At 34.5% G+C, this 25861-nt stretch overlaps 1 protein-coding gene across 2 annotated transcripts in view; it reads left to right on the top strand.

The window, feature by feature from the left end:
• The window catches only part of GBE1 (1,4-alpha-glucan branching enzyme 1), a 156452-nt gene that overhangs the window by 62472 nt on the left and 68119 nt on the right, over nucleotides 1–25861 (top strand). For both annotated transcript variants that reach the window (XM_065741857.1, XM_065741856.1), the window contains exons 4-9: nucleotides 1717–1842; nucleotides 3785–3920; nucleotides 6054–6144; nucleotides 6631–6840; nucleotides 22105–22220; nucleotides 22441–22568. In XM_065741857.1, the coding sequence (XP_065597929.1) occupies nucleotides 1717–1842; nucleotides 3785–3920; nucleotides 6054–6144; nucleotides 6631–6840; nucleotides 22105–22220; nucleotides 22441–22568 (807 nt within the window). The remainder of the gene's footprint in view (nucleotides 1–1716; nucleotides 1843–3784; nucleotides 3921–6053; nucleotides 6145–6630; nucleotides 6841–22104; nucleotides 22221–22440; nucleotides 22569–25861) is intronic.

The following is a 25861-nucleotide window of genomic DNA, read 5'->3' as shown; positions in this document are numbered from 1 at the left end:
CATCTTCAGAAGTGTGTTGTCAGAAAGAGTAGGTAGTTTTTAAAAGTAATATGCAAATTGCATCAATGATATTGGTCAGAAGGATCTTATTGTTGATACAATTTGCAAAAATAAGTTTTATTCCACTTTCTAGCACAGCACTTTGGCACAATGAATTTTTCATGTTGCTGCGCAGAGTATGCAATAACGTAACTGTCAGCAAAGCCTGTCTTCAATTATCACTGAAGTTAAGGTGCAAGAGTCTTTGATATTACACACTTAAGGACATAGCAATAACATTTCTTTACTTTTTTCAACCAACTTCCATTAACCTGCCATGTATACTTATTTTCATCATTTTCTCATGTGATTAGATGAGGATACAGATAATCTATCAAAATATAATAAAAAAAACTCACCACAGGCAAGAATGTAAGTGCTCATAATTGTCTTAATCCAGCCTACTTGTTATGAAATGAGAGCGAAGAAGTTTATTTTTATTTTTATTATTTTTACTGTTTTTAATTAAAGATGAGAAAACTCAATTTCTACCCTTCATTACTATTATAGCATTCTTTTACACACCACCAAAGCCAACACAAAAAATAAAAGCAGAGATGGTTTCCTAACAAATGCAGAATAAAGAAGTTTAGATGAAAGGCTTCAGTTACTTGTGTGTTTCTAGGTTCTAAATCTGCAATTCTTCTATGTCATTGCTTGAATGGCAACAAGCCTAACAAGGCTGACAACTGTTTTACACTGACGAAATGAGTGAGAGGGATGGAATAGACATTTTCAGGATCTTAGTAAGGAAAACCCTAACAACTGACTTCTTGTTAACTGCTTTAATAAGACAGAATAAGAAGGAAAATACAGATAATGAACAAGTTTTTGTGTGCCTTCTGATTCTGAGCACCTGTGCTTGTGCAGCACCAGACAGAGCCCCTGATACTGTCCTTAATTTCAAATATGCTTTTGTTATGTAAATTGATAATAATCAAAATAGTTTTCTTTTGTCCAATTGCACACTCTGGCAAAGTGAAGTTTTGTAAGTTTTTTGGGGGGAATTAAAAAGTCATTTTTTTTCAACTCCTTTGTAATATTAGCTGTCACCAAATTATATGCTTACCTTTACTTTAGCATTAGATTGGTGAAAACAACTGGAGAAACTGCAAGGCAGCAGAAGAATCCAGCAATCTTAATTTTCTTCTTTACCATCTTCTTGGCTTGGAAGCTTTTCTGTACCTTTTGTGTAAATCTGTTTCTCATCTATATTGTCATGGCCATGATTCATGAAGCATAGAGAAGAAGAGAAATTAAGATATTAAAATTGGTATAGTAAACAAATCATGGTTCTCATCTTGGTGGCATTATACTACTTGTCTGCTTAAATTTATTAGAATGTGGTGGTGAAACAGCAGTGATGAGAAGGGAAGCTGTCAGTAATCTGTTCAGAAAGGCTTATTTTCCCATTACTTACATGAAGTTTACATTATATATTCTCACCTTTTTTGTTTCTGAACATCATTTGTGTGTCTGACATGCCTGGTTTGCTATTGCTTTACAAACCCTGCTTGCCTATGAACAGGGTCACTCTTTCTTAACTAGAATTATGTATTTGTTTATTCTTTAAATTAAATTTCTGTGTACTATACTATTTCATTTTCTGATATAGTTTACAGTGAATGTTTCATTAATTTTGCGAGTCTGCTTTAGTATGTTATTGTTGTTTTGTAGGTGGTGATTCGTGCTCAAAATGGTGAACTCCTCTATCGTATTTCACCATGGGCAAGATATGTAGTCCGTTATGAAGGCAAAGTGAATTACGACTGGGTACACTGGGATCCACCACAGACATATATAGTAAGGCTTCAATATTATTTTTGAGAGGTGTATGAAGATGTGTATCACATCATATTTGTAACTCTATTTTGAAAATTTAGGGTTGTTACATGAAAAGAGAGTAACTTGCCACCTGGAATAGCCACCTGAGAAATGGTGTGTATTCAACACTTAGAAACAACTGACTTAATGATGGATGTTTCTGAGCTACTTTTGCTATGTCCCATGGTGTTTACAGACAGTGGCTATCCCTTAAAACAGTATCTTTGCTTTTCCTTTTCATGTTCCACATGATGGGCAAGTTTGATAATTCTTCCAGGGTTAGGTGGTTACAATCCTACTCAGCTCTTGGGGAGGGCGTTAGGTTTAGAATTAGCTACATGTACAAAGTTCAATGCCAGTAATAAGTTAATGTTGTATGAAGTCAGAAAAAGTCTTCAAACATAAGGTGTTTGCGCTCCAGTGTAATTCCATTTTTTTTCATATTGGGAAAATCTGTATACGTATTTTATAGCCCTTTACTTTTCACTCAGTGCTCCAAGGAGGACAGGGTTTTTCCCCAAGTGGGACAACTTCTGATATATAAATAGCCTAGGAAAGTGGTCAGAACTTCTGACTGGCATATCGTCATACTTTTTGTTTTCTGTTTTTGTTTGTTTTGTTTTGTTTGTTTTACAGTAAGATGTATTCTCATGCAAAATGCAGAGTATTTTGTAAGAGAGGTATTGCAAGTTCTGTTTCAAGTCAGATTTTAGCACCTCAAATTATGAAGTATCTCCTTGACAGAGAAAGAATAATTTGCAGGTAGAATCTCTTTAAAAATAAAAATTATGTAGTCTACAGTAACTTTCGAATTTATACGTACAATCCCTGTGAATTGATTGGTATACTCCATTTCTTCATGCTCTGTAACTCCTAACTTTTCTACAAAAAGAAATAACTGAGCGACAAAATCGTACAGCTGCAAGGGCTGGGTACATACAATTGGCTCTTTGGGCTACCAGGGCATGCTGCTGACTCAGATACAACTTGCTGCCAGATAAAATATGCAGATCCATCCCTGCAGGACTGCTCTCCAGTACTATTCCCCAGATTGTATGTGCATCCAATGTTTTTCTGTCTCAAATGACAAACCCAGCACTTGCTCTTGTTGAGCTCTGTGCAGCTGGTTATTGCCTGGCCCTCTGATCTGTCACTATCTTTCTGCAAGACCTCTCTGCCCTTGAGGGAGTTAACAGCTCTTCCAAATCCAGTGTCATCCTAAAACTCAATTAGCATACCACTGAGTCTTGCATTTAAGTTGCATATGAACCATTGAAGAGCACTGGCCAAAACACAGAGCTCTTTCGAACCCCACCAGTGACTGGCTGCCAGCCTGATGCAACCCCATTTATTAAACCCTTTGAGCTCAACACATAAACTGCCTGTCAACATACCACTTTTTGTTAAGCTGTATTCTGAATGTTTTGTCCAGAAGGTTACAATAAGAAACCATGTGGAAAGCATTGCTCAAATTAAAAAGTTTGATTTCCATCAACTGGAAATCAGTTTTTATGGACCAGAGTAAAAAGGAGGCAAGAACATACCTAGGCTGAGGACAAGCCTTCACTGAGTTTTGTCAGCTAAAAAGAATGGACTCTTTATGAGTAAGAGAGATACTTAAACTTCTGCTTACTCATTGTGGATACGTAGCTCTGTGTGTATTTTAACTGTTTTTGTCTAACTTGTTGACTTCACTTAAGTACCGAACTGAAGAGTAGGAAATAAAATCTTGCAACTTTATTTTTAATTGGGAGACATTAGAAGAGAAAAACATTGGGGGAAAAGTATATCTTAAACAATAGTTTATCTGTTTCTTCATATAAGATTTTTGTTTTAAAAAAAATAAAATCCCAATTAGATGTAAACGTCTCATATTTCTTGTTGAATTCTGTTGACAATCAGTTTTTATTTTTCTTTGTAGCGTAAGCATCGTTCCCCCAAGAAATTAAAAAGCCTGAGAATCTATGAATCTCATGTGGGAATTGCTTCCCCAGAAGGGAAAATAGCTTCTTATAAAAACTTCACATTTAATGTACTACCCAGAATAAAGGATCTTGGTAAGTAATAACACAAATGCTTACAGATATGTGCTTGTATTCTTATTATAATATGCAATTATCAAGTGTCTGAGTGGTTTTTTTTTGTTGCTGTTTGGTTTTTTTTTGTGTGTTTTCAGATTAAAAACATTGCAGTAAAAGATTCTTAAGGCAGAGAAAAAAAAAAGTTAAATTTATGGAAAAGAAATGTGAAATGGAGTATAATTTTCTACCCAAATCCAGTCAACAGATTTTAAAATAAAATATCATCTCAGAAATCAAGACAATTATTGGAGGGCAACTTGCTTTTGGCATGGCTTGCTTTTCTTTCGACAACAGATCTGTTGGTTGATAGCTTTTGGAAAATACTGTGTTCTCTGCTAATGTACATCTTGCTTTTTAGAAAAGACATAGAAAGGACTGTCCTTTTTAACATGCTAATTGTTTGTTTTCTTTTATCCCTTAATAATTGTAACAGTTGTTATGAGGTGTCAGAATATGGAAACTTTAAACGTAAGAAATCCTCTCTTACAAAGAAACTTCTAGCATAGTGGAGGGTATATGTGAAACAGCTGGTGTGATAAAATTAAGAAGCATAGCAAACTGTTAACTTCAATCTGTTGAATTATTGTTTTTTTAACTCTTGTGGCATCTTTGCACTGTTTATGCAATGGACAATGTTATAACTTGTTAACTTCTACTCGCTGTGATGAATTATGTATTGTTACACTCAAATGTCATGTAATCTTGACATACGCTATTGAAAGCTTTTAGATAGTGTCTGTCTGTATCTGTAGTTTGATTTTTTTATTTATCAGAGTGCCTGAAGAAGGTATGTGGTTTTCTTGTAGGCTTATTTGTTGAGTCAGTGTTTCACAAAGCATGGTGGGAGTTTGCAGTCTGCAAATCTGAAGGCCCATTAAATACCTGTGCCTCTTTCCCTAATGCCAAAGCAGTTCCTTCTTTCCAGGAGGTTAATGATCTCAACAGAATTATGATGACTTTCTGCTTTATGTATCAATTCTTTTTTGGGGGAGAAGAAATGTTGTTAAAAGGCTGATATACCATAAATGGAATTCAAAGTTTAGCTGGCACATACAGAACATGATAGGCAGTTTTCCTTCTTATTTAAATGAGTAAACTCTGTGGGAATGATCTCTCTCTCTCTCTCTCTCTCTCTCTCTCTCTCTCTTTTTTTTAAGTTGTATTTTTAAATGATATTAGACTCAGTTTTGAAATATCTTATTTGTCCAGACAAGCTTAAAAACATAAGTATTTAGGAATAAATACTAAGATATGATTAACTTGTAGGAACATGCATGAATGATAGAAAAATAGTATAAATCATACTAATTTGATGCTATACAATTGTTTTTATTTACAATAATGCTGTAAATAATAATAAATGCAATGAGCTTGAATTATGAAACATCATTTATCTGACAAACTGCTGAGCTTATGCTAACTATCTGTGAATAACTAATTTATGGGTGCAAAACCTGAAAACAAAACCAACAACAAAAGTTTATGGTTTACACTAACAATTGGAGAGCTTGGTTAGACTAATAAAGAGAAGCTATGTTTTTGTATGCGGCTAAGCAGATTGTATATGAAACTTGAAAGTTAACCTTTTGTTCACTGTCCTTATTTACTTATAAGTTGGCGCACTTATTTGATGATGTTAATTATAGATTCGGTGAGGCATAGTAGTGAAGTAGTTTCATTGCTAGTGCTCAGTTTCTCCTTCAGATTTCGCTCTCTTGTTTGTGCTGAAATATTTTAGGTGATGCAAGATAGAGTCACTTAAGCTTCTGTACTGTCTTGGTTCTTCGGTAAATTCAAAACAAAAACACATTACTCCTGTATTTTCTTTCTTTTGAAAGATTAAGTTTTACATAGATTACTTGATGATTGAACCTTCCATTCTCAAAGGAAGGTCATGTATGTATGATCTATTCAGTAGAATTATCTCTGAAGAGAGGGCAAATTTGTATTTAGTTGTTAACTATACATTAGAGTTAAACCAGCTACAATAGGAAAAGGATAAAAAAAAGTGGAACTGATAAGTTACAGGAATTGAATTTGTTTTTGTTACCCGTTCTTGAGGCAAGTGTGTTTTGTTTTGTTTTAAATATATTTCTGTTATTTCTATAGGCTATAACTGTATTCAGCTGATGGCTGTTATGGAACATGCATATTATGCCAGTTTTGGTTATCAGGTCACAAGCTTCTTTGCAGCATCAAGGTAGGTAATAAGTACTTAATCTCTTTTGTTCTTTTACCTTTCCATCTGTTAAAATCAGTATGTCTTTGATTGCAAGTACATGTTTAATGGAAGAAGAAAGTACAGGCTTAGGCATCTGCAATGACTTCTTCAATCTAATATCAATTTGTCATACTCATCACGTGTTTCTCAAAACACTTATCATAAAAACAAAAGTTGTAAGTAACTTTAGTCACCACAATATATTCCATCTAATCCAGCTTCAGCTGTCTCTGCATGTGTTTTGCATGCGTATGTGGGTGATGGCATTTCATAGTTAAAAAATCTTTTTCACCGTTAAGTTGCTACTTCAGAGGCTGAAAAAAAACAACAGAATCTATGTACAATTGGAAACTTAGGCGGTGAAGAACTAGTGACATTGATATACTCTCTGTTAGTGATGCTAGCTATTTTTGGCTTAAGTTCTTGCGACTCCCCTCATAACATGTTTATTTTTAACGTCGATAGCCGTTATGGAACTCCAGATGATCTGAAAGAACTGATTGATGTTGCTCATTCAATGGGTATCACTGTTCTTCTGGATGTTGTGCACAGCCACGCGTCAAAAAACTCAGAAGATGGTCTCAACAAATTCGATGGTACAGATTCTTGTTTCTTCCATTCTGGATCTAGGGGAACTCATCGGATCTGGGACAGCAGGCTCTTTGATTATGCAAAGTAAGTATACAATATAGTTTCAAGTATTTTAGTGATAATAATCTCTTAGCCAGTTATATTAAAGCTTCAGTACTTGCCAAGCTGAAAAACATAATTTGGGTTGCTTAATGGTTAAAATATGCTGAGTTAAGTTCATCTGATTTGCTAAATATTTAAAATTTAAAATTAAGTAATTAATTTTTAAAATTAAGTAATTGTCTTCAGTTTGTTATTCTTCTGAGATCCATAACTGTGTATGTACATAATTACAAAGCTTGTGCAGTTATCTTTTTCAGATGTATGAACATATATAGTTATAAGAATACATATAAGTTTTATATATATGTGTATATACTTACATACACATATTATATGCATATACACTTAACATATGTTTGTATTTTATATACATTATATGTAAGTAGGAAATATATTGATATATAAAATAATAGAATAAGAAAAGCTGAAGAAAACTTGTGAACTCTGGAAGTCTGCTGTCAAACTGTAAGATTGTTAAAATGCAGTGAAGGTTTTGGCCCTGGCTAGCCAAAACTTTCCAGAGGTATGAGCAGTTAATACAAAGCAGGGGTCATTCTTAGTAGGCAGTTTGGTTGCAGGCATCTTGTTTTGGACACTGAAGGATTTGCATGTGGAGCCTTTTGCAAGCAGTTTGGTCCAGATCTAGAGACTCAGTCTGGGCACACTTTATTTCCTATTAGAGATACCGTACATGTCAACAGGTTAATGCCAGGTAATGATTTGCATTTAATATAATTTACTTTGTGTTCTCTGAGGTAGTGGAGTGGGGAGGGATTTGTCTTGTGTGCTGAGTATTTGTAATTGTTTTACATGGAGAGAGGGAGAGAAAGGCAACCAGCTTACTTCTGTCTCCTCTAGTTTTGCTATGCATATTTTTACCTGAACCACTTTGATTTTTCCCTTTTCTTGTTTTCAGTTCTTCCTCTAAATATCCTCCTGAAATGCATAATTTATCTTGTTATCAATTACAAAGTTCTTCAAGGTTGTGCTTGAGTAGTTCCTTCAACAACTCATCAGTCAGTGACTTAAGAGTTCTAGTCCCTTGTTAATCTGTTATTTATTAGGGTTTGTGTATGTGCAAGTTCAATTTACTGTTTTTTTTTGTACTCCCATATCTCTCCCTTGCTTGCCTATAATTGCCATAAACTGGCTATGTTTACAGTGCAAATATCTTTAAACATTAAATCCAAATTCTGTGGGTTCATGTAATTATCCCCTCCCCCCCAAAAAAGTGTATATATGTGTATGTATAGATAGATAGAGAGATCTCTGTGTATTGTACTTAGGCTGTACTCTTGACTGACAGTTTAATAGCTAATGAGGATTATAACTGTTTAAGAAGGTCACTCTTGAAGAAGTAGTCTTATATATCATAGGTCATTTAAAGGAAACTCACTGTAACTCACAATTTCAATTAAACTGAGTGACAAGTGTAGTAACTTATTTACACACTATGTTTCTTAATAGGATAAATGCTTACCTATTTTTATTTCTTTTATCTCGGATAATTTTGAATGATGAATTCAGAGGGCCTATTTGAATTATGCAACAAGTGCATTTTAGCGTGTTTCTTAATCACTTATTGTTTGGGTTGTTTCCTATTAATCTTTGGATCTATGTTCAAGTTAACTCAATTTTAGATAATCTTAAAGCTTGAATATTATACTATAATGCTTCACATCATATTACCTTTTATTCTTATGTATAATCAGATAACTAGTGATGGCACCAGCCTATCCAGTGAGAAAATTAGCTGAATGTAGTTACAAACCTTTAATTCCAAGCAGAAACAGGTTGTAAGTAAAGTGGTGATCCTATTGAGTGTTTTGGAAGGATTCATAAATGGAACAGTAAGCTGCTTTCCTGGTGATATATGTTGGATAGCATAAGCAATATTGAGCTTATATTCAGAGCTGAAGAATTGCTTACACAGTTCTTTTTAGTTAATGTTATATGCCTTTATTTGTTGAAGAGGGGCACCATTGCATAATCACCCTTTTTATTATGTGACTGGAATAGACTCCTGACTGCATGCTGAAAAGGGGAGAAGGTGAAGAGATGTGAGAGGGAGAGATTACAAAACAGTGAAGACTAGAGCAATTGAATGTATTTTCAATGAAAGAGAAAAAAATGATGTCCTGGATGATTGATGGCGCCTTATATGTCATTCCCCATCCCCTGTCCTCTAGTGAAATGCAATAATGAATTCAGTTTTCCTTTTTTAAACTTTTGAAGTTATCCATCCTATTCCTTTAAGTGCAGGATGCTCTACAGTAAACTAGGTTTAGTAAAAAAAAAAAGTTTTCTTTAGTTCTAATATCTGAAATATTAAAAATTCTATACAGTTATAGTCAAAACTGAATGCTTAAAAGGTGTAACAGTCATGTTTCTTTTAGGTTGATCAGAAATTGGTAAAAATGTATGTTATTTTCTCTTTTATGTGTATAAAGATTGCAAACAAAATTGGGAAAGTGTTGGAACTGAAAATATTATTTTTTCCATCTGCGTTTCATTGACATGCTTGCTGATTTCCATACTGGTAAATGAGCAGCTATCCTCTGAAAGAGGAGAATACAAAAATCTGTGGGATTGACTCAGGTTGTTTGCCGTTGTTCAAAGTTTGCTGAAAATAAATGACACTATTGAATAGCATATCGAATAGTGTCTCTATTGTTCTTTAGTGGGAGAAGTTAAATCTACACATACTTAAACATCAAATACAGAAGGTGCTCGATTTATTTTGGAATTGAGAGAAACTAAATCACTGCCATTAAAGAGATGGAAAAAACAATTGCTTTATCAGTTTAGTCTGTCTACATTTTCTTTGAATGCCAAGGCATAAGGAAATTGTCTCACAACATTTACAAGATTACTTAGTTGTCTGCCAAGGTGGTTGTCCGTGTTTACTGCAGGTGGTAACGATATATATCTATGCAAACTATATTCATGGTATATTTAAAATATTTCTAGTTGTGTTGAAATAAGTAGCAAGGAGGTCCAATAAAAGCAGTACTAAAATTGGTGCTTCATCTCTAGCACAGTAGTGTAATTTAAGAAGATAAAAGCACGTTTTGTATTGTAGACTTCACAGCACCTAATGAGCATGTTTATGTAAGAGCTCTATAGTGAACTTCTGTAGTAAAGTGGAGACATGTTAAAACTAGTTTAAAGTGGTGTGATGTGAGGGGGAAAAAAACCCTCAATTTTATAAAAACATAACTGACAGAAAAAATAACTATCAGTAAAATAGTATTTTCTGCCTAACTTTTATTTGGAAAAAAAAAAGAAACAAAAAGCCCTCAAGAAACAGCAACATAAAAGTGATTCAGAAATAAACTAATACTTTAATGGTCTTTATCTTCTTTTCCACTTTTTTTCTAAAATTTGATTCTAGGCATTGTATTCTTAAAATATAGTAATTTGGTGACTCTACTGCTTTATTCTGTCCTGTTGTTCTACTGTTGTGTCAAGCAAACCAGAAGCCAAACTAACAAACTCTTAGTTGGTATTGTGTTATATTTTAATAATAATGTTTATGACAGGTACTTAATTTTTATATTCTTTTTCTTGATTTCTACTAAAATGGGGCTTTCCCATTCCTGAATTCAGAAAAGGGGAATGCTTTAAGGTAGCAGAGATACCAAATACTCTGGTTCTGTACTTTACCTGGCATCGTCTATTTCATTTTGTGATAAATTGACAGCCTTGTCTCTGTTGTCATCCTGTTTGAGATGGCTCACTCAAAATGCATGCAAAAAGCCTATTTTCTCTCTTCCCTCATCTTCATTTAAGTAAAGATTCTGCTTATAATTAACATAACACAAGCTAAGTGTATCTCTTCTTTCCTCAAATCGTGTTTGAACATTATCCAGCTGCCAAATTCATTAGATGTGTCACTGTAGACCCTGTAGACCAGGTGGGATCACAACTAGAGTAGGTGATTGTGTTTTGATTTATATTCATTTCTCGAAATAGCAAATGTTTAAAATACTAATTAGACAAAACAGTTTAAAAATTATTGAGAGCAAGATTTTATCTAGGAAAGATTTTTGCCATTCTTTTTTTGCCTGTAAACGAGTCTGCTTTTCCTCATCTTGAACTGAGACTATTATTTTGCCTTTTTTTTCTTTCGTTTTGTGTTAGTTTCTACACTTAATCTAATTCTAAGGGACAATAGGTATCCTAATATATTTGTGTGAAGTGTGTTGGGAACTATTATTTTAGATATTATTAATGATTGGTAAGTGGAGGATCCTTTCTGCAATCATAATTCTAGCACATACATTCAGAGACATTTCTCAGAGCTATGTAGACAGCAATTCCATGTTGACCCCTTCTAAATATTAAGGTTTCAGTGGGAGTGAAAGCTTTTTGCCTTATGTGGGCATATCACTGTGGTTTGTAACTGTTTTTCAGGAAGAACTGAACATGCTATTACTCTATGGCACTTGCACATGTAGCATTTTCAGTTTATATTAGTTGATACTTTATTGGGTATTACTGTAGCATAGTTCATTGCATAAAGCACTAGCAGAAAGCTGGCACATCAGAGTGAGTTTAAGAATGAAGATAAGGTAATGTTTGTTATTACTGTCCATCTTGGGATATTTTTATTCATGTATGTCTCAATGAATGCAAAGAGGATATACTCAGCTGCAAATTTTTACTTATTAGTTATCATATAAAGAGGATTCATAAGATTTAAAAATTGCTTTTATAGTCATAGCATCCAATAAGACACGTGAGGAGTCTTTGGTCAGGCAGTTGTCAGTTAAGAGAGAGGAGTCTTCCACTACTCAGTATGAAGGACCTTGGATGGTGCTGGACATCCTCTTCAGACTTGCTACTTTTTTCCTCTTCAATATTTGAGCAACCCTTGTTTCAACAGACTTGTGCATTCACATTTCTTACCTTTCCTAGCTCTATTCTGAAGACTTTTTCTTGCTACTTTCTTTCAACTATGCAGTTTCCTTAAAAGCTTAATCTATTCTGGGTTTCGGATATAGCTGATCCTCCAGTCATGGCAATGGTAGAGGGAAAGGTGTACGGGAAAACTAGCAAGCAATTTATTTACCACATGCAAAAGAGAGAATTTTCCAAATTGTTGGTAAGTGGTTGAAGTAATCTCTCCTGCAGTTTTTGGGGACTTAGCCAAATACAGTTCAGTATTCTTCTAGCTGCATTTATGCAGTAGCAATGACATCCAGTGGCAGGTCGTGTTTATCACAAATGTATTTTTATTGATAGGAGATGTCTTAGATATCTAGCTTAAATTATGGCCAAGGTTAAAGGTAATACAAAAACAGGTGTCACTGAGCTCCATCATTTGTTTTTTGTTTTTTGGTTTTTTTTTAATTTTTAATATATATTGATGATTTTGAGGTAATTATCATAGGAACAAAAGCGTAGATTAGTTGTAGCATGATGTAAGAACCTTTATACTTTTTTCAATTTTTATTCTACCAGTCTTCTTTACAGGAAAGCTCTGCATTCACGGATCCTATACTATGTGTTAGCATTGGAACTGGATTTGATTGGCAAATATTGTTTCTTAATGTCTAACTTTTTGAAGAAAACACCATTTGTGATGCAGTAGTGAGATCTGTATTTTTTTTCCCAAAGCTCTTACATTTTGTTTATAGAATGGTCTTCATAAAAAACTACTTCCTGACATATCCAGTTTCCTACAGTAATTTGCAGTCCAAGCTTTACATTAAGCTTCTGAAATGTGTGTTATAGTAATAAATTAGCACGTGAACAATTGTTCTAAATTTTGTCAGGTAGTCAGTCTTAAAATATAGAGGTCATCGCTTGTAGTCAATTGAATTCATTCTTCTTTTGAATAGGCACAATAAGTCTTACCTGAAGTTAATTACGGTATTTCAGTAAAGATCTGAAATTAGACTAGATTCAGGATGCTGCAGAGAATCATTCCTCATCAGCCTAAATGTCATAATGATCTTGCATTTAGTAATCCACACTTAAATTGACATCTTTCACGGAATGACTTATGTGATTACTTCAGCAAATAACATGAGCAGTTTAGCAGGTGCAGTGAATCTGTTGTGAATAGGACCTTTTGCTGGGAGGAAAAATGGTGATGGTTATACAGATTTGAGATTAAAGAGAGTGGTTATGGAAATTGTCACGCCTGAAGCAGGGAACGTGGACTTTCTCCTAATTGTGATGCATCCAAAAAAGATCCAACCTGAGGAAAAATTAGGATGGTACATCTCATTGCGAGGCGAAAGAATAGGAACATTAAAGGAACATTAAGAATATTGTCAGTTTGTGTGGTTGTTTTTTCGTTGTTGTTCATGTTTTTTTTATTATTCTCATGTATGTGTTACATAACATACAGATAATTGAAATGTGATTTTGGCAAGGTCATTGAAAAGAGGCAAAATAGATAATAATGGGACAAAATAATTAAGAACCATAGAAAGTAGAAAACAATCAACTATTAAAATACTGTATGTAAGATAACAGTTTTCCAAAGGTCAAGTGTATATATGGCAAAAGTGTATATATGTGTTACCTCTTAAGTAATGCCTATATATTAAGGTGTAGGGTGTCTGATCTGGAATTAGAGGTACAGACAGTCAGTGTTCAGTGTTTAGAATCAAGTTCACTTATTTTTAGTACTTTTCATCATCTTCATTAGTTCACAAGAGAAATTAACTGATAAGAAAAGAACTTTGGATTATCAGGGTCGGTAGCAGTGACTTTGGGAGAACCTCTGAGAAAGACAAGATTGCCCTCAACATCTCTTAATTTTAGCTTGACAAGAGGTTAGAGCCTTTGACTTTTTACCTAGTACATGTTTAGTCATCTTAATTTAACTTCAAAACTAAGGTAAAGCATCAGAATCTTTATCCACACAACTTCTATAAGATATAAGGAATTAGCAACAAGCTTCTGTAATTCATCCGTTCAGCACAAGTTGAATATACCTCAGTGAAAAACACACTGTGCTCTCAGTACATAGTAAAGAAGAAAAGAGGTAGAAAAAGGAGCTCATTGAAATGACAGCCCAAATACAAAATGACATCTGAAGAGTGCATCTCTCAGATATTTTGATGGATTTTAGAAAAAATAAATCGTGCTGTTATTTATGCTGTCAGCACTTGGGATGTAATGATATGGACCAAATCTGTAGCATGCTTGAACTTTTCTTTTTCCTTACAGCATCAAAGTCATTTTTCAAAGAAGTATTTTGGAATTGGCATCTGTTAAAAGTTTATTTTCAAAATCACTTAGTTTATGTTTAGAAAATGTGGTTAAGCTTTTTTTTTTTTTTTTTGAAATTTCAAAGAAATTTGGTTCTTGAAAGTGAACTTTGTAATTATAATGGAAGGTATCCACAAATCTGTCATCTAGCACTACATAGTTGAATTCTCCTCCTCCTGTACTATTATCCTTAGGACTGAATGAATAGCCTGCCCCCATGCCCTTGTGTTCCTATTACAGATCAGCTTTCTAAGCTCTGGAGTCAGCATAGGTTCAGTTCTTTACTCGTTTTGCTGAAGAAGAGATGCTCTGATCTAGGTATGATTTCAAAAGTAATTTAAAAAGTCTGAGAGCATTATAGGGATGCATTTCAGTTTCTGCGAGATTCTGCACTAACAGATCCTCACTAAATAACACTTCTTTGCAGCAGCAGATGAAGAAATACTTAGAAATTTTTTCAGAATTACTGCTTTTATTTGAATAAAATATAAACATACTTCTAAAAATAATTTTCCCTAAGTAATTATTGAGTATGTATCAAGTCAAGGTCAGGATGGACCAGGCTCTGAGGAACCTCTGATCTAGCTATAGATGTCCCTGTTGATTGCAGTGGAGTTGGGCTTGTGATGGCCTTTAAGGGTCTGTTCCAAATGTGACATGTCTATGTTTCTATAAGTCTAGTAAGTGCATATTGCTATGGTATCATTTACAGTGACATGAATGCAAGTTTCTCCTTCCCGCATAACAGTGAACTTATGGGAGTCAGTACTGATGTTTTCAGAAGAGGCATTGTCTGATATGGGACTCTGGGACTCCGTAACTCTGGCTAAAAATAAATTGGAAAATCCTCTGCATCTTCAAAAATGTTTTTCTGTTGATCTTTACTTGTAAAGGAGAGGAGACAGATCTTCAGTTAAATAAAATATTTTCAACTAAAGCTAAATGTGGAAAACTACTGATTTCATTTTTGCATAGAGTAATCAATATTTTATACACCTTTCACTTAGCTTTAGAATATCATATTATGGCTTCAGACTCTCTAAAACAATTAATTATGGGCTATGAAAAATAGCTTGCTCATAATTAATTTTGATGAACATAATGCAATGTTAATGATTCTTAATTAACAGTCTTTTTACATTGCTCTGTTGTGTTTTTTTCCTTTTGAATTTATTTAACCATCTTTTCTGCAGCAAGCGTTTGATTATTAGTTATCGCAATATACAAGAGCTGCTCCAAGGGTAGTGTCTTCTATTTTATTATGTTGGCCAGAGACATCAGAGGCTGATGTTGGTGATATAGCAGCAGAGGTTGAACTGTCCTAGCAATATTTAGATTCATTTTATTGCTGTGTGACAGATGGCAGCAGTGGGGCTGTATGACAGAATGGCATCTGACATGGAAATGCAACTGAAGCAAAGCTGTGTAATTAAGTTCCTCCGTGTGGATATAATTGCACCCACTGACCATCATCAGCGTTTGCTGAATGTTTCCAGAGACTAAGCAGTGAATGTGAGCACAGTGAGGTGGTGGGTGGTGTGTTTCAGAAATGGCAACAGTGATGGAGGGTCACTTCCTCTAGTGCAGGTTTTTATTAGTGTGGCATGCAGGCTCTTGTTTGTAATCACAAAGTCATTTTATGACCCTGATTCCTAATTTAGTGTTTCAGACTTTCATAATTAACTGCATCCTTTTCTTGGCCTCAGGGTAGGCTATGTACTTCAGACCACTGTAGTCTTCAGTCACCCCTGGTTTAGTCTCTGTGTTCTGGTGCAGACATCTACTCCTCTTTAATATTCAATATAAGCATGATTATCTAAAACAGATACAGATGTGTGTTCCACAAGTCAAGCAATCTAGCACTGCCCCAGAGGGATTTTTTTTTATCTCTTGAAATGAAGATCTGGTATGCTGTCAAATGTCTTCCTCTGAGTACTTCACCTTTGCTCATCTTTTCTGATTTCAAAAGTGCAGTGTTTTTGTTTCTTTCTTTGAGTTGACACTTTTTCATGTGTCCATAATTAAGGTCTTTGTTCCTTTTCTTGTGCCAGAGTACTGTTAACTTGAGTATGAACCTGAACAGGCAAATCACTTTTAATGTTTTCCTTTCATAAATAGTTCTGGTTTGTGAAAACCTTACATCCACAAGCAGTTACCTGTGTGCATTCTTTTTCAGTAGAGAGCTCTCTCTTTGGGTCCCCAGATCTTGCACTATCAGTCAAGAGTTACTTAGTGAGGGCTGGAAGTAAAGCAACCTTTAGACAAAGCTGTCTAATCCACAGTTGAGAATCTTTTGGTTGTCATACTAGAACTAAAGGAAAGATAAAACTCAGTTGTAATATTACTTGTGTTGTTTAGTGTAATGCTTTTTTTTAAATTTCAAATAGTATTTAAAAGATAAAGTTGTTTTGCAGAGTAAAGATCAAAGGTTACAAGTCTTGTAGCACTCTCAATGTCTTTGATGCATCTCAGAATATAAATTGTGTGCTTTCAGTGTTATGAATTCCATACAGGTAGCAAAGTGAGCATAATCTAATCAAGTGAAACAGAAAGGTCATGATATGGATCCATTTCTATTTAAAACAAACAAATAGAACCTCACAATGCAGAGAACAGAGCGATAAATCAATAAATGATTGCAAGTAGTAAGTGGGTGTTGTGGTTTTGTTGATTCTATTACGAGTGATGGGGCTTCCCTCCCTGCCCCTTTATTCCTTCTTCCAGAGGGGAAAATGCATGAGGAATGTGACCAAGATAAAGAGGGATAACTAATTTACTACAAATGATAAGAGAATATAAGACAATATGATATGAAAAGCAGTTACAGCTGATAAATCAAATAGAAGAGAGAGAAGTTCCAACCATGTTGCTCATTGCTCTGCTGTAAATGGAAGAGAGCTCTCTCCCCCATCTCTGTGCTATTCTACCTCTTTTACCCAGAACTAGAAAACACAATATAGAATACTGGAGACTTCTGGGATCTTTTGTCTGTCTCTTCTCAGTGTATCTTCCTTTCAGAGAGCTGGAACTCCCATAGGAATAGCCAATGCTGACAGGATCCAGGTAGTGCAAATAGCTGAGAAAGCTAGGAGTAGACTCAGGAAAGTGCAGCTCTCCTGCACCAAGTTCCAGGTCCAGGAACAAGCTAAACAGCTTGTCATATGATGTCACGTTATGGAATATTGATAAAATCAGGTCTGTGGGGAAGAAAATGACAGTGAGGCAGTACTTAGGATATGTAGATTGCTCCAAAATTAATGCCTCCCATTTATTACTGTGGAAACTACTGCAGATACTAAGAACACAACACTTTTTGATAGAGGAAATTCTCAGCCACAAAACTTTGCTTTTCAACATAGTCGCCACCATTAGCAATGCATTTTCAATAGCAATGAACAATAGCCTGCATGCCGTAGTCATAAAAATCGGTGTGACTGTCTGGAATGTGACTTGTCTTTCATGTTGTCTCTGCTGAAATGCATCACCTACCACCCTGATATGCTCTCATCGATTGTTTGGTCTCCAGAAATATCCAGAAACACTTTCATCAAGCATGGAAGAATGTCATAGGGTGCTATTTCTTTTTTGTATGGTGAAAATCATTGACACACCTTTGTTTCATTCATGCTTCCATGTCAGATGCCATTTTGTCAAACTGCCCCTCTGCTGCCATCTGTCATATGACAACAAAGTGTAATGGAATATTGATTGCTAGATTCACCCTTTACAACCATACTATCAGCATCCACCTCTGATGTCCTGGACCAACATAATAGCATAGGAGGCATTACTTCTGGAGCAGATCACAAGTTTTCTAACTGAGCAAAAAGTTTGGGCACTAGATCTAGATCTAATATTTATTTTAAATTCAGAGCTCTCATGGGAAGAAAAGGTGGTTTTCTTCATCAGTGATATGAGTGAAGATATAGATAGATACACTTCAGTGATCCATGCTCTCTCTTAAGGAACTCTTGAACCATTAGCATTGGGAAGGTGAGGGAATTGTAAGGTTATCATTATAATCCTTTCCAAGGAAGTGTAATGATGACATGGGGCAATGTGAGTAGCATCTTTTCAACTTTTTGAGCATGTGTTATTGTTGAAAGTGTTAGTTTCAAGCTTCACCCATATCCAAGATTGTGATGGGCAGAAATAAATATTTTTTATTTCAACTTATTCATGTAGCCTCTTAAGTTCTTGTCTCTCGGCTCACTTTCACAATATGACAGCTTGAACTGCTTGGCCAAAGGGATTATGACTACACTGTTTGTCTATTGAATTGATAGTCTATACTGGATTTTCTTTTTTTTTTTTTTAATACAAAAGATTTTGTTCACATTCATTTAATAATGACATTCAGAATAGCTCAAGAACTCTGCAAGAGTGTTGCAGTCATTTTAAAGACTTCTGTCAGCTAAATTCTCCTCTAAATGGAATTTAGTTGGAATGTAAAAACTATGCCAATCTGTCCTCAGAACTTTTGTCAGCTGTCTTTTCTTTATTTTAAAATCTTAAAAACTCAGTGCGTATTGAACTATAAAATCTTAATGTTCTGTAACTTCTCACCTCTCTATTCATCTGTGCAACTAAGATTAATTAGTATTGTTTTATAGTCAGAAGAAGCTTTTTCATTAAAAGTTATTTTGTGTCTAAATGTTAGTTTTGTATTGTTACTCAACTCAATATTGCTGAAGTGTAATGGTTTATTATGCTTCTGGATGTTGAAAAGGCAGCAAAAGCAGTGCATTCTCAGAAATCCTATCTTTGGAAATGGTACCCTACTCTGCCTCTGTGATCCTTACTGGAGAAGGAAGAGTCAAGGCTTTGCTTCTGGGGACTGGTACAGTGGAAATGACATGTCACTACTGCCCCCTTCTGCTCTCAGATTACTATGTGCTCAAGGAGGATAGCACTTCTGTTTTATTTTAGTACTGGCTTTTGTTCTATTTTGGTTTCTAGTTTCTGAGCAGTTCACTTCAGAGGCATAAAGCGTTGGAATTCAGGAGTGAATCGTTATTTTGCTCTCTTTATTCATAAAGGAGGAAAAAGGTAAATAATGAGTATGATGTACACAAGATTCCACAGTTTTTCTGCCAACCTGGTTGTTTAATTCCTTATTACCTTGTGAGACCAGGTCATCTAAGCAGATGTGTGCTCATTTCACTTAAAAAGCAGATTTCTCAGTTGAAATACATACATTATTTTTCACTAGGGTGGGAGAAAAAACAAGATTTCCCTTCAAAGACCACTTTTGTTTTGATTGATACCTGTATGAGTTCTCAATAGCTTAAATTCTTTGTTATAAATTATTTTGCTAAATGCTAATAAGCATATATATTTTTCCTTTCTTAGATCTTGCAAGGAATGAAAAAAAAAATCAATTTTATGACATGCAAAAGTGTGAGAAACTGTTACAGTGTAATTTAATGTACAGCTTTTGCCAAATAGAAATTACATTCTTAATCAATGCTACCCTGTTTGCATATCTGTTTATTAAATTATGGGATCTATTTCTTTTAGAAATGTTACTGAATTATTGCTTATGTCGTGGATGCACTTCATGGAAGCTATGATTTTGCAATTCCACAAGTTTTTATTACTTCTGTTGACTTCTATTTGTAGGGCTGCTGCTCCCATTGGGGATGAACTAATGAATCTCTGTATGATTTGTTATTCGCTTGTTTCTTTGGAACTGTTCTTCTGGCTCTTGTTTTGGAGGCATGTCATTGTGGGTGACAATTACACCCACAAGTTGCACCCTATAAATTTTCTCAAAATTTCTTTTTTTTTTTCCAGCTTTATACAAAAAAAATATTTCATCTGTTTGTTTTCTTATTTATTATTCATGATCTTTTCTCCCACATGCAATCAGATGGCTGGAAAACATCTGCTCCTACACAGGTTTTTAAAGTCATTGATTTGTTAACTAATGTTTTGATACAGCAAATCCATCTTGTTTACTCTTCTCTGTAGTCACTTTCTAATGTAAAATAATTACAAATTATTTTCATACTTCCTCTGTATTTTTCAGAAGATCAATCTTCAGTGCCAACAATGTGGGAAAAATTACATTAGCCATCTTGGGAATTCTGTCTATGTTTTACAAATCCTCTTCATGGTCATAAGTGTTAGAAGGTTATAAAGTCAAGCAGTCTGTAATGAGGAAAACCAGCTTCTAAGACTTGTTGGTGCTTGTGACAATTGATGTACTCTTTGTACATGTATTATCTTAATCATGAGAGATTATTTTTATCACTGTAGAGGTATTATCAATGTGACTTGTGGTTCTTAGCTTACAGCAAAAAGCTTTCTCCAAATTTGATACTGGCCAGGAAAAGATTCAGCAACCATTGGCGAAATGTTGCATTTTTAAGTGACTAGTTTGCCAATTCATGAGAATGTTGATATTTTTCTAGTCTTTCCACAATCAGAGCATTATCTTTTTTATTGTTCATTCATTTCAAATCATCTTACCTAAAAAATAAGAAATATCTAAGTTCTACAGACAAGATGTAAGGATCTTCCTACTTTAGTGCTATCTTGTAGATTAAATAATTCAGAATAAAAAAGTTATCATGTAATACATGCTCAAAAAGGTATTAAATTATTGAATTGAGACAACACACTGATTTGCATTTCCTAGCTTTGCAATTTCTGATTTAGTAATACATCTTTTTTTATATGCTCAAGTATATATGTGCAGTACGTGCAAGGAAATTAGAAATGAGAGTTCATTACTCAATGAGACCAAGATTTTACCAGGTTCATAATGTATCTAGGGTCACCCTGTGTTTTCAGATTTAAAGCAGAATTCACTTGAGGAGGGTTCTGGGAGGAATGAAGGAGGAAATGTGTCCTTTTTCAAAATAGAGTTTGTCCCTTTTGTTGTAATAGCCTCATGAGTGTGCTGCCTCTATTATCTGATAAATAAATAAAAGGATCTCCTTCACTGGCTAATTTCACCTATGTGCAAATTACAGTAGTGATGCTTACAACTGCACCTTGATTTAGATATTATCACTTCCATCTCACCCTGCCAGAGGGTGATGAGTGAGGCCCTGCATTCTTCTGAGTAGCTTGCTGTTTTCCCTGAGCTCAAACATGGTGGGATTGTAGTTATGCCCTATTGGCAAATATGGTCTGCAAATGGCAAAAAATACAAAATTGGAATGGCTGAAGTGGATGAACTGTCCAGAACCATAGCTTGCAGGAGATGCACTTGATGCATCCTGGGCTGATGGTATCACAATACAGGGGCACAGTATGGCACAACCAGTGGAAACAAGATATGTGTGGTTTTGAAACTACTGAAGTCAGTGAGCTGGAAGTAGAAAGAATTTTGGAAATTGCTCTGCTCTTCAGTGTAAATTTTGTTCTCAAATACCTCTGTGCTTGCTTACTTTGGAAGTTCTTTTATAGGAAGTTCTTTTATATTTTCAATTTACTGTTCTTGCTTTGTTTGTGTATTTATTTCATCTCATTCTTTTTGTTCTGAATTGCAAATAAGATCTCTATTTCCATTAGTTTGTGCTTCAAGAAATTTCTGTAACAGTACGTGATATGGTGCTAGTAAATTACTGATGACATATGATTTGTATGTATAATTGGGAGGGGAGGAAGGAAAAAAAAATCTAAAAGTTTTTCAACTTCTGTTGGTCCTAGAAGTTGCTGTAAATCCATACATTTCTGGGAAGTAAATCTGAACTAATATAATTTTCTTTCAATTTTTATAAGATCTATTTCCACAGTAACACAGTCTGTATTAAAGTATGTTAAAACACTAACTGATAAAGACGTTTATATAAAAAATAGATTATAACTTTTTTCCCAGCTCCCATCTACTAGCTTAAAATTTTGTGCAGTAGAAGACACGTATTCAAGGAATGGGGAAAAAGTCATTAAAAAAGTAAGATGTCCAATATGAGTAGGGTACATGGTATATTCAATTAGATGCACTGTGTAAGGAGCTGTAGTTCCTTCCAAGACTTCTAAAATTTTCCATTCATATTATTTCAGCTGGGAAGTTTTGAGATTCCTTTTGTCTAATCTGAGAATGTGGATTGAAGATTATGGCTTTGATGGCTTTCGATTTGATGGTGTTACATCTATGCTGTATCACAATCATGGAATTGGTAAGTAATTTAATCAACTCTGGTGTAAGCAGTCCTGTTGCAGCTCTTTTGTGGAAATTGTGATACAAAAATTAACTGAATACTCAAAAAGAGGGAAAAAAAAAATTTGTTGATATCTTTTTATGCTGCTTTGAAGAAAGATTTGAAATTATGAATAATAGTGTGCATATTACAAAATATATTTCTAAAATGTGGCTCTTGAAACTTCCTGTCTTAATAGGCAAAGAATTCAGTGGGGATTACAATGAATATTTTGGCCTAGATGTGGATGAAGATGCTTTGTGTTATCTGATGTTGGCCAACCACATGATTAACTTCTTGCATCCAGAATGCATAACAATAGCTGAGGTAAAATCAGAATTTTCCATACTCAATGAAATTAATATTGATCAGTTTGCTTTGGGATGTGATTTACTGGTAATTATCAAGTCATGCTTCAGGGACTCAAGTGGTGACATGAGCTGATAAATATTAATTGGGGGACAGACTACTCCTTGTGGGGGAAAAAACAACTGGAATACACATCTTGAGAATTTTCTCTACGTGAATGGGTCATTAACTAATATTAGGTTTTCTATTCTTTTTTCTTTTCTTTCATCTTCTTGAACTTGTAATGAGGTTTGTTTTTATTAGTTCATTATTTTTGTGTGATTGCTGTTTGTCCCTAACAATTCATGGTACTAAAGATTCACAGCCCTTGTGCTGTTTTGCATATTTTGAATTATATTGGCATAATTGACAATTACCTTTCATAGTAAATGTGATAATTTTATAAATACTGAATGTGTATGATAATTTATATTTAGAATTAAATTTCCTCAGGTTTCTGAGGGAGTAAATTGGCTATATTTAAGTTATTTGAGTTCTCTTGAGGATCATCTGTTGTATTTAAATAATTCTTTTTATTAAAAAAAAAAAGAAATCTCTAATAATGGGATTATATAGATTGTTAATGAAACTCTTTTGTATTAGAGTTCCAAATTCCTTTCCAAAGAACAAAACAGTGGTACTTATGTTAGTTTATATTATAGACTAAAAGCTTAATGGAAGGCTATCAAAACCACATCTGGTAAGCAATTAATAATAAATGGTCTCATTACTCTGAGAGTAAATGAGAAGGTTTATTTTCTAGGAAGCTGCAGATTATAAGCATTCCTACCAATTAAATTTTGAGTTCAACCTGCCTGTATTGCAAGGCCTAAGAGCTCTTTTCCAAGAGTTGCTTCATCTCCTTTTCTTGCTTGTGTTGAAAACCGAGTCTATTTCAATACATCAGTCTTCATCCTTGGGGAGTATATAAAAAAATATAAATTTGATCTACATGATTCATGGAAAAAGGAGAAACTGCTAGCATAAATGAAAATTTCAAAAGACAATGAAGAGTTTTTGTTTGCCTATAATGACGGTGGTGTGAACGCCACAGGAGTAAAATATGATTTTGCCTAACCATAACTAATCATAAGATATTCTTTAATTTATTTTCTGATAATTTTTACAGGTATTTTATAGTATTCTAAATATTCTATATATTCTGCATATTCAGTATCTTAGCAGCTTTTAAATTTTTAAGTATTTCTTACTGTATGTTTGTTTGTCATTTTGTCTTTTAAATGAAACTGTGATTAAGGCTTTGTATAATTAGAAGAAAATGTTAAGTGAAATTATATCATGCCTGAAGATTTATAAAAACAAACAGACAAAAAGTCTCTACTTCAGTAATTTCGTTTTTTACATGAGGCACTGGCTGCTTACAGCTGAAGAAAAATATGCTGAACAATCTAATATTGTCTCTGTTTTTTTCAGTGTTCAAGCAAACTATAGATAGAAGTGTGTATAAATATTAATTTTCAAATTTTACTTCCCAAAAATCTAACTTTCAGAACTGTGAATAAAGTCAATGGGAGGTATTTAAATCTCAGACTCCCACCCTTGATCTGGTAGGTGCCACAAAGAAAAGTGTTTCAAGTCTGATGTCTTGGAGAGCATTAGTCATGCTTTTGTCCTTTGACTGATTTAGAAGAAATGTTGAGCTTAGTTTTCTAGTGTCTACACGTTTGGAAAGAAATCCACTTTACTAAACTTTGAGATTTGCAGCACATGGAATCTCTAGATTTATTCACCTTGATGTGAAGATATCTACATAAAGTGATTTTATATTGTAGAAAATACAGTTTTAGTACAGAAATTCTTTCAACAGCCTGTCTTAATTTTAAAACTGCGTGTGCTTTCCTTCGGTAAAAACTCCTAAGCTTGACTCCTCTATTAATTTTCTTCAGTAAAATTGAAAGAGTGAAGTTTTATGTGGAAATCATAAATACATAAATATGGAAAAATACTTTATAATTTGTTTGTGTTGTAAAGTAACTAGGATACAAAATACATTCAAAAATGAACTTACACAGATTTGGCTGCTCAGAGCTATTTTTTCAATTGGTCTTGAAAACCTCCAAGGACATGTCTCCCGCAACCTTTATTATTTAAACTTCCAATGATTTACATTTCTCCTTATATTCATTTAGAAATGTTGCTGTATCGATTCAGCACATGTGTCACTCATTCTCCTGCTGCTTAACTCATTAAAAAGACTGTCTTCCCAGTAACCCCACAGGCAGTGACTGCTGTTATGTCCCATGCAGTCACTTCTCTGGGCCGAACAAGGCTCAGTCTTCAACCTCCCCTTACAGGGCAAGGGCCTCCAGACCTGTATCCTGCTCACCTCCTGATAAACTCCCTTTAGTTTGGCATCTGTCTTTAGCTGGGCAGGGAAAAAAGTGGATGCTGTTTTCTCTGTGGTCTAGTGACTGCTGAGTGAAGTGTGATAATCCCTTCCTTTGATCTGTCTGTCCATTCAGCCAAGGATGCTGCCAGCCATCTCTGGTGCCAGGACAGGCTGCTGACTCCTGTTCAGCATGCTGCTAGCCCAGGGTCTTTTTTGGCAGATCAGCTCCCTGGCTTGGCAGGCCTTTGTCTGCCCTGATGGCAGGGGTTAGTCCATGGGTATCAAACCTTTTAGCTTGCCTGGGTTACTCTGAGTGAAGAGGAATCGTCTTGAATGGCATATAAAATAGATAATATACTTAATATATATGACTAACAAAACTTTTTTTATTATTATTAAAACAGAAGTGAGCAACAAAGAATAGGAATAGCATGATATTTGACCTTGTTTTGTGAAACTAATGCATCAGGGTGGTTTGATGGCAGTGACTGCAATTCTTAGTGTGCTCTCAAGGTGTTTGCCAGGGATTTTTGATGAAATTTTACTGTCCCTGTGCTTCATCCGTGGAAAAAAGTTGCTCAAAAGTGTATATACTGCCAAAAAGAGATAACATGTAAGACATGACTATGAACTGGGGGAATTTTTTCTCTGGGAAGAAAGGTCTTGTTTGGTAAACAGGTGTGATCCAAGTATTGTGTTGAATATCTAATTGCAACTCCGTATGTTGTATTTGAAAATTTGTGGTTAATATATTTATACTTACTTAAAATGGAGTCACAAATAGTCAAAACATTTGATGATTTTTCTGGCAATCTTGAAACCTACCCTCAAATTCCTTTCTTAGAAAGGAAAGCACACCTGCATGTTTTCCATTGTTCACAGAACTGTGTTTAGCCAGTGTATCAAAATGCATAAAATGCAT

Source organism: Cyrtonyx montezumae, unplaced genomic scaffold (genome assembly GCF_038088225.1).
Source record: "Cyrtonyx montezumae isolate F1298 unplaced genomic scaffold, pur_monq_1.0 scaffold_3, whole genome shotgun sequence".
NCBI classification, from domain to species: Eukaryota; Metazoa; Chordata; class Aves; order Galliformes; family Odontophoridae; genus Cyrtonyx; species Cyrtonyx montezumae.
The sequence above is the reverse complement of the archived record's forward strand: the minus strand, read 5'-3'. Positions and strand labels throughout refer to the sequence as shown.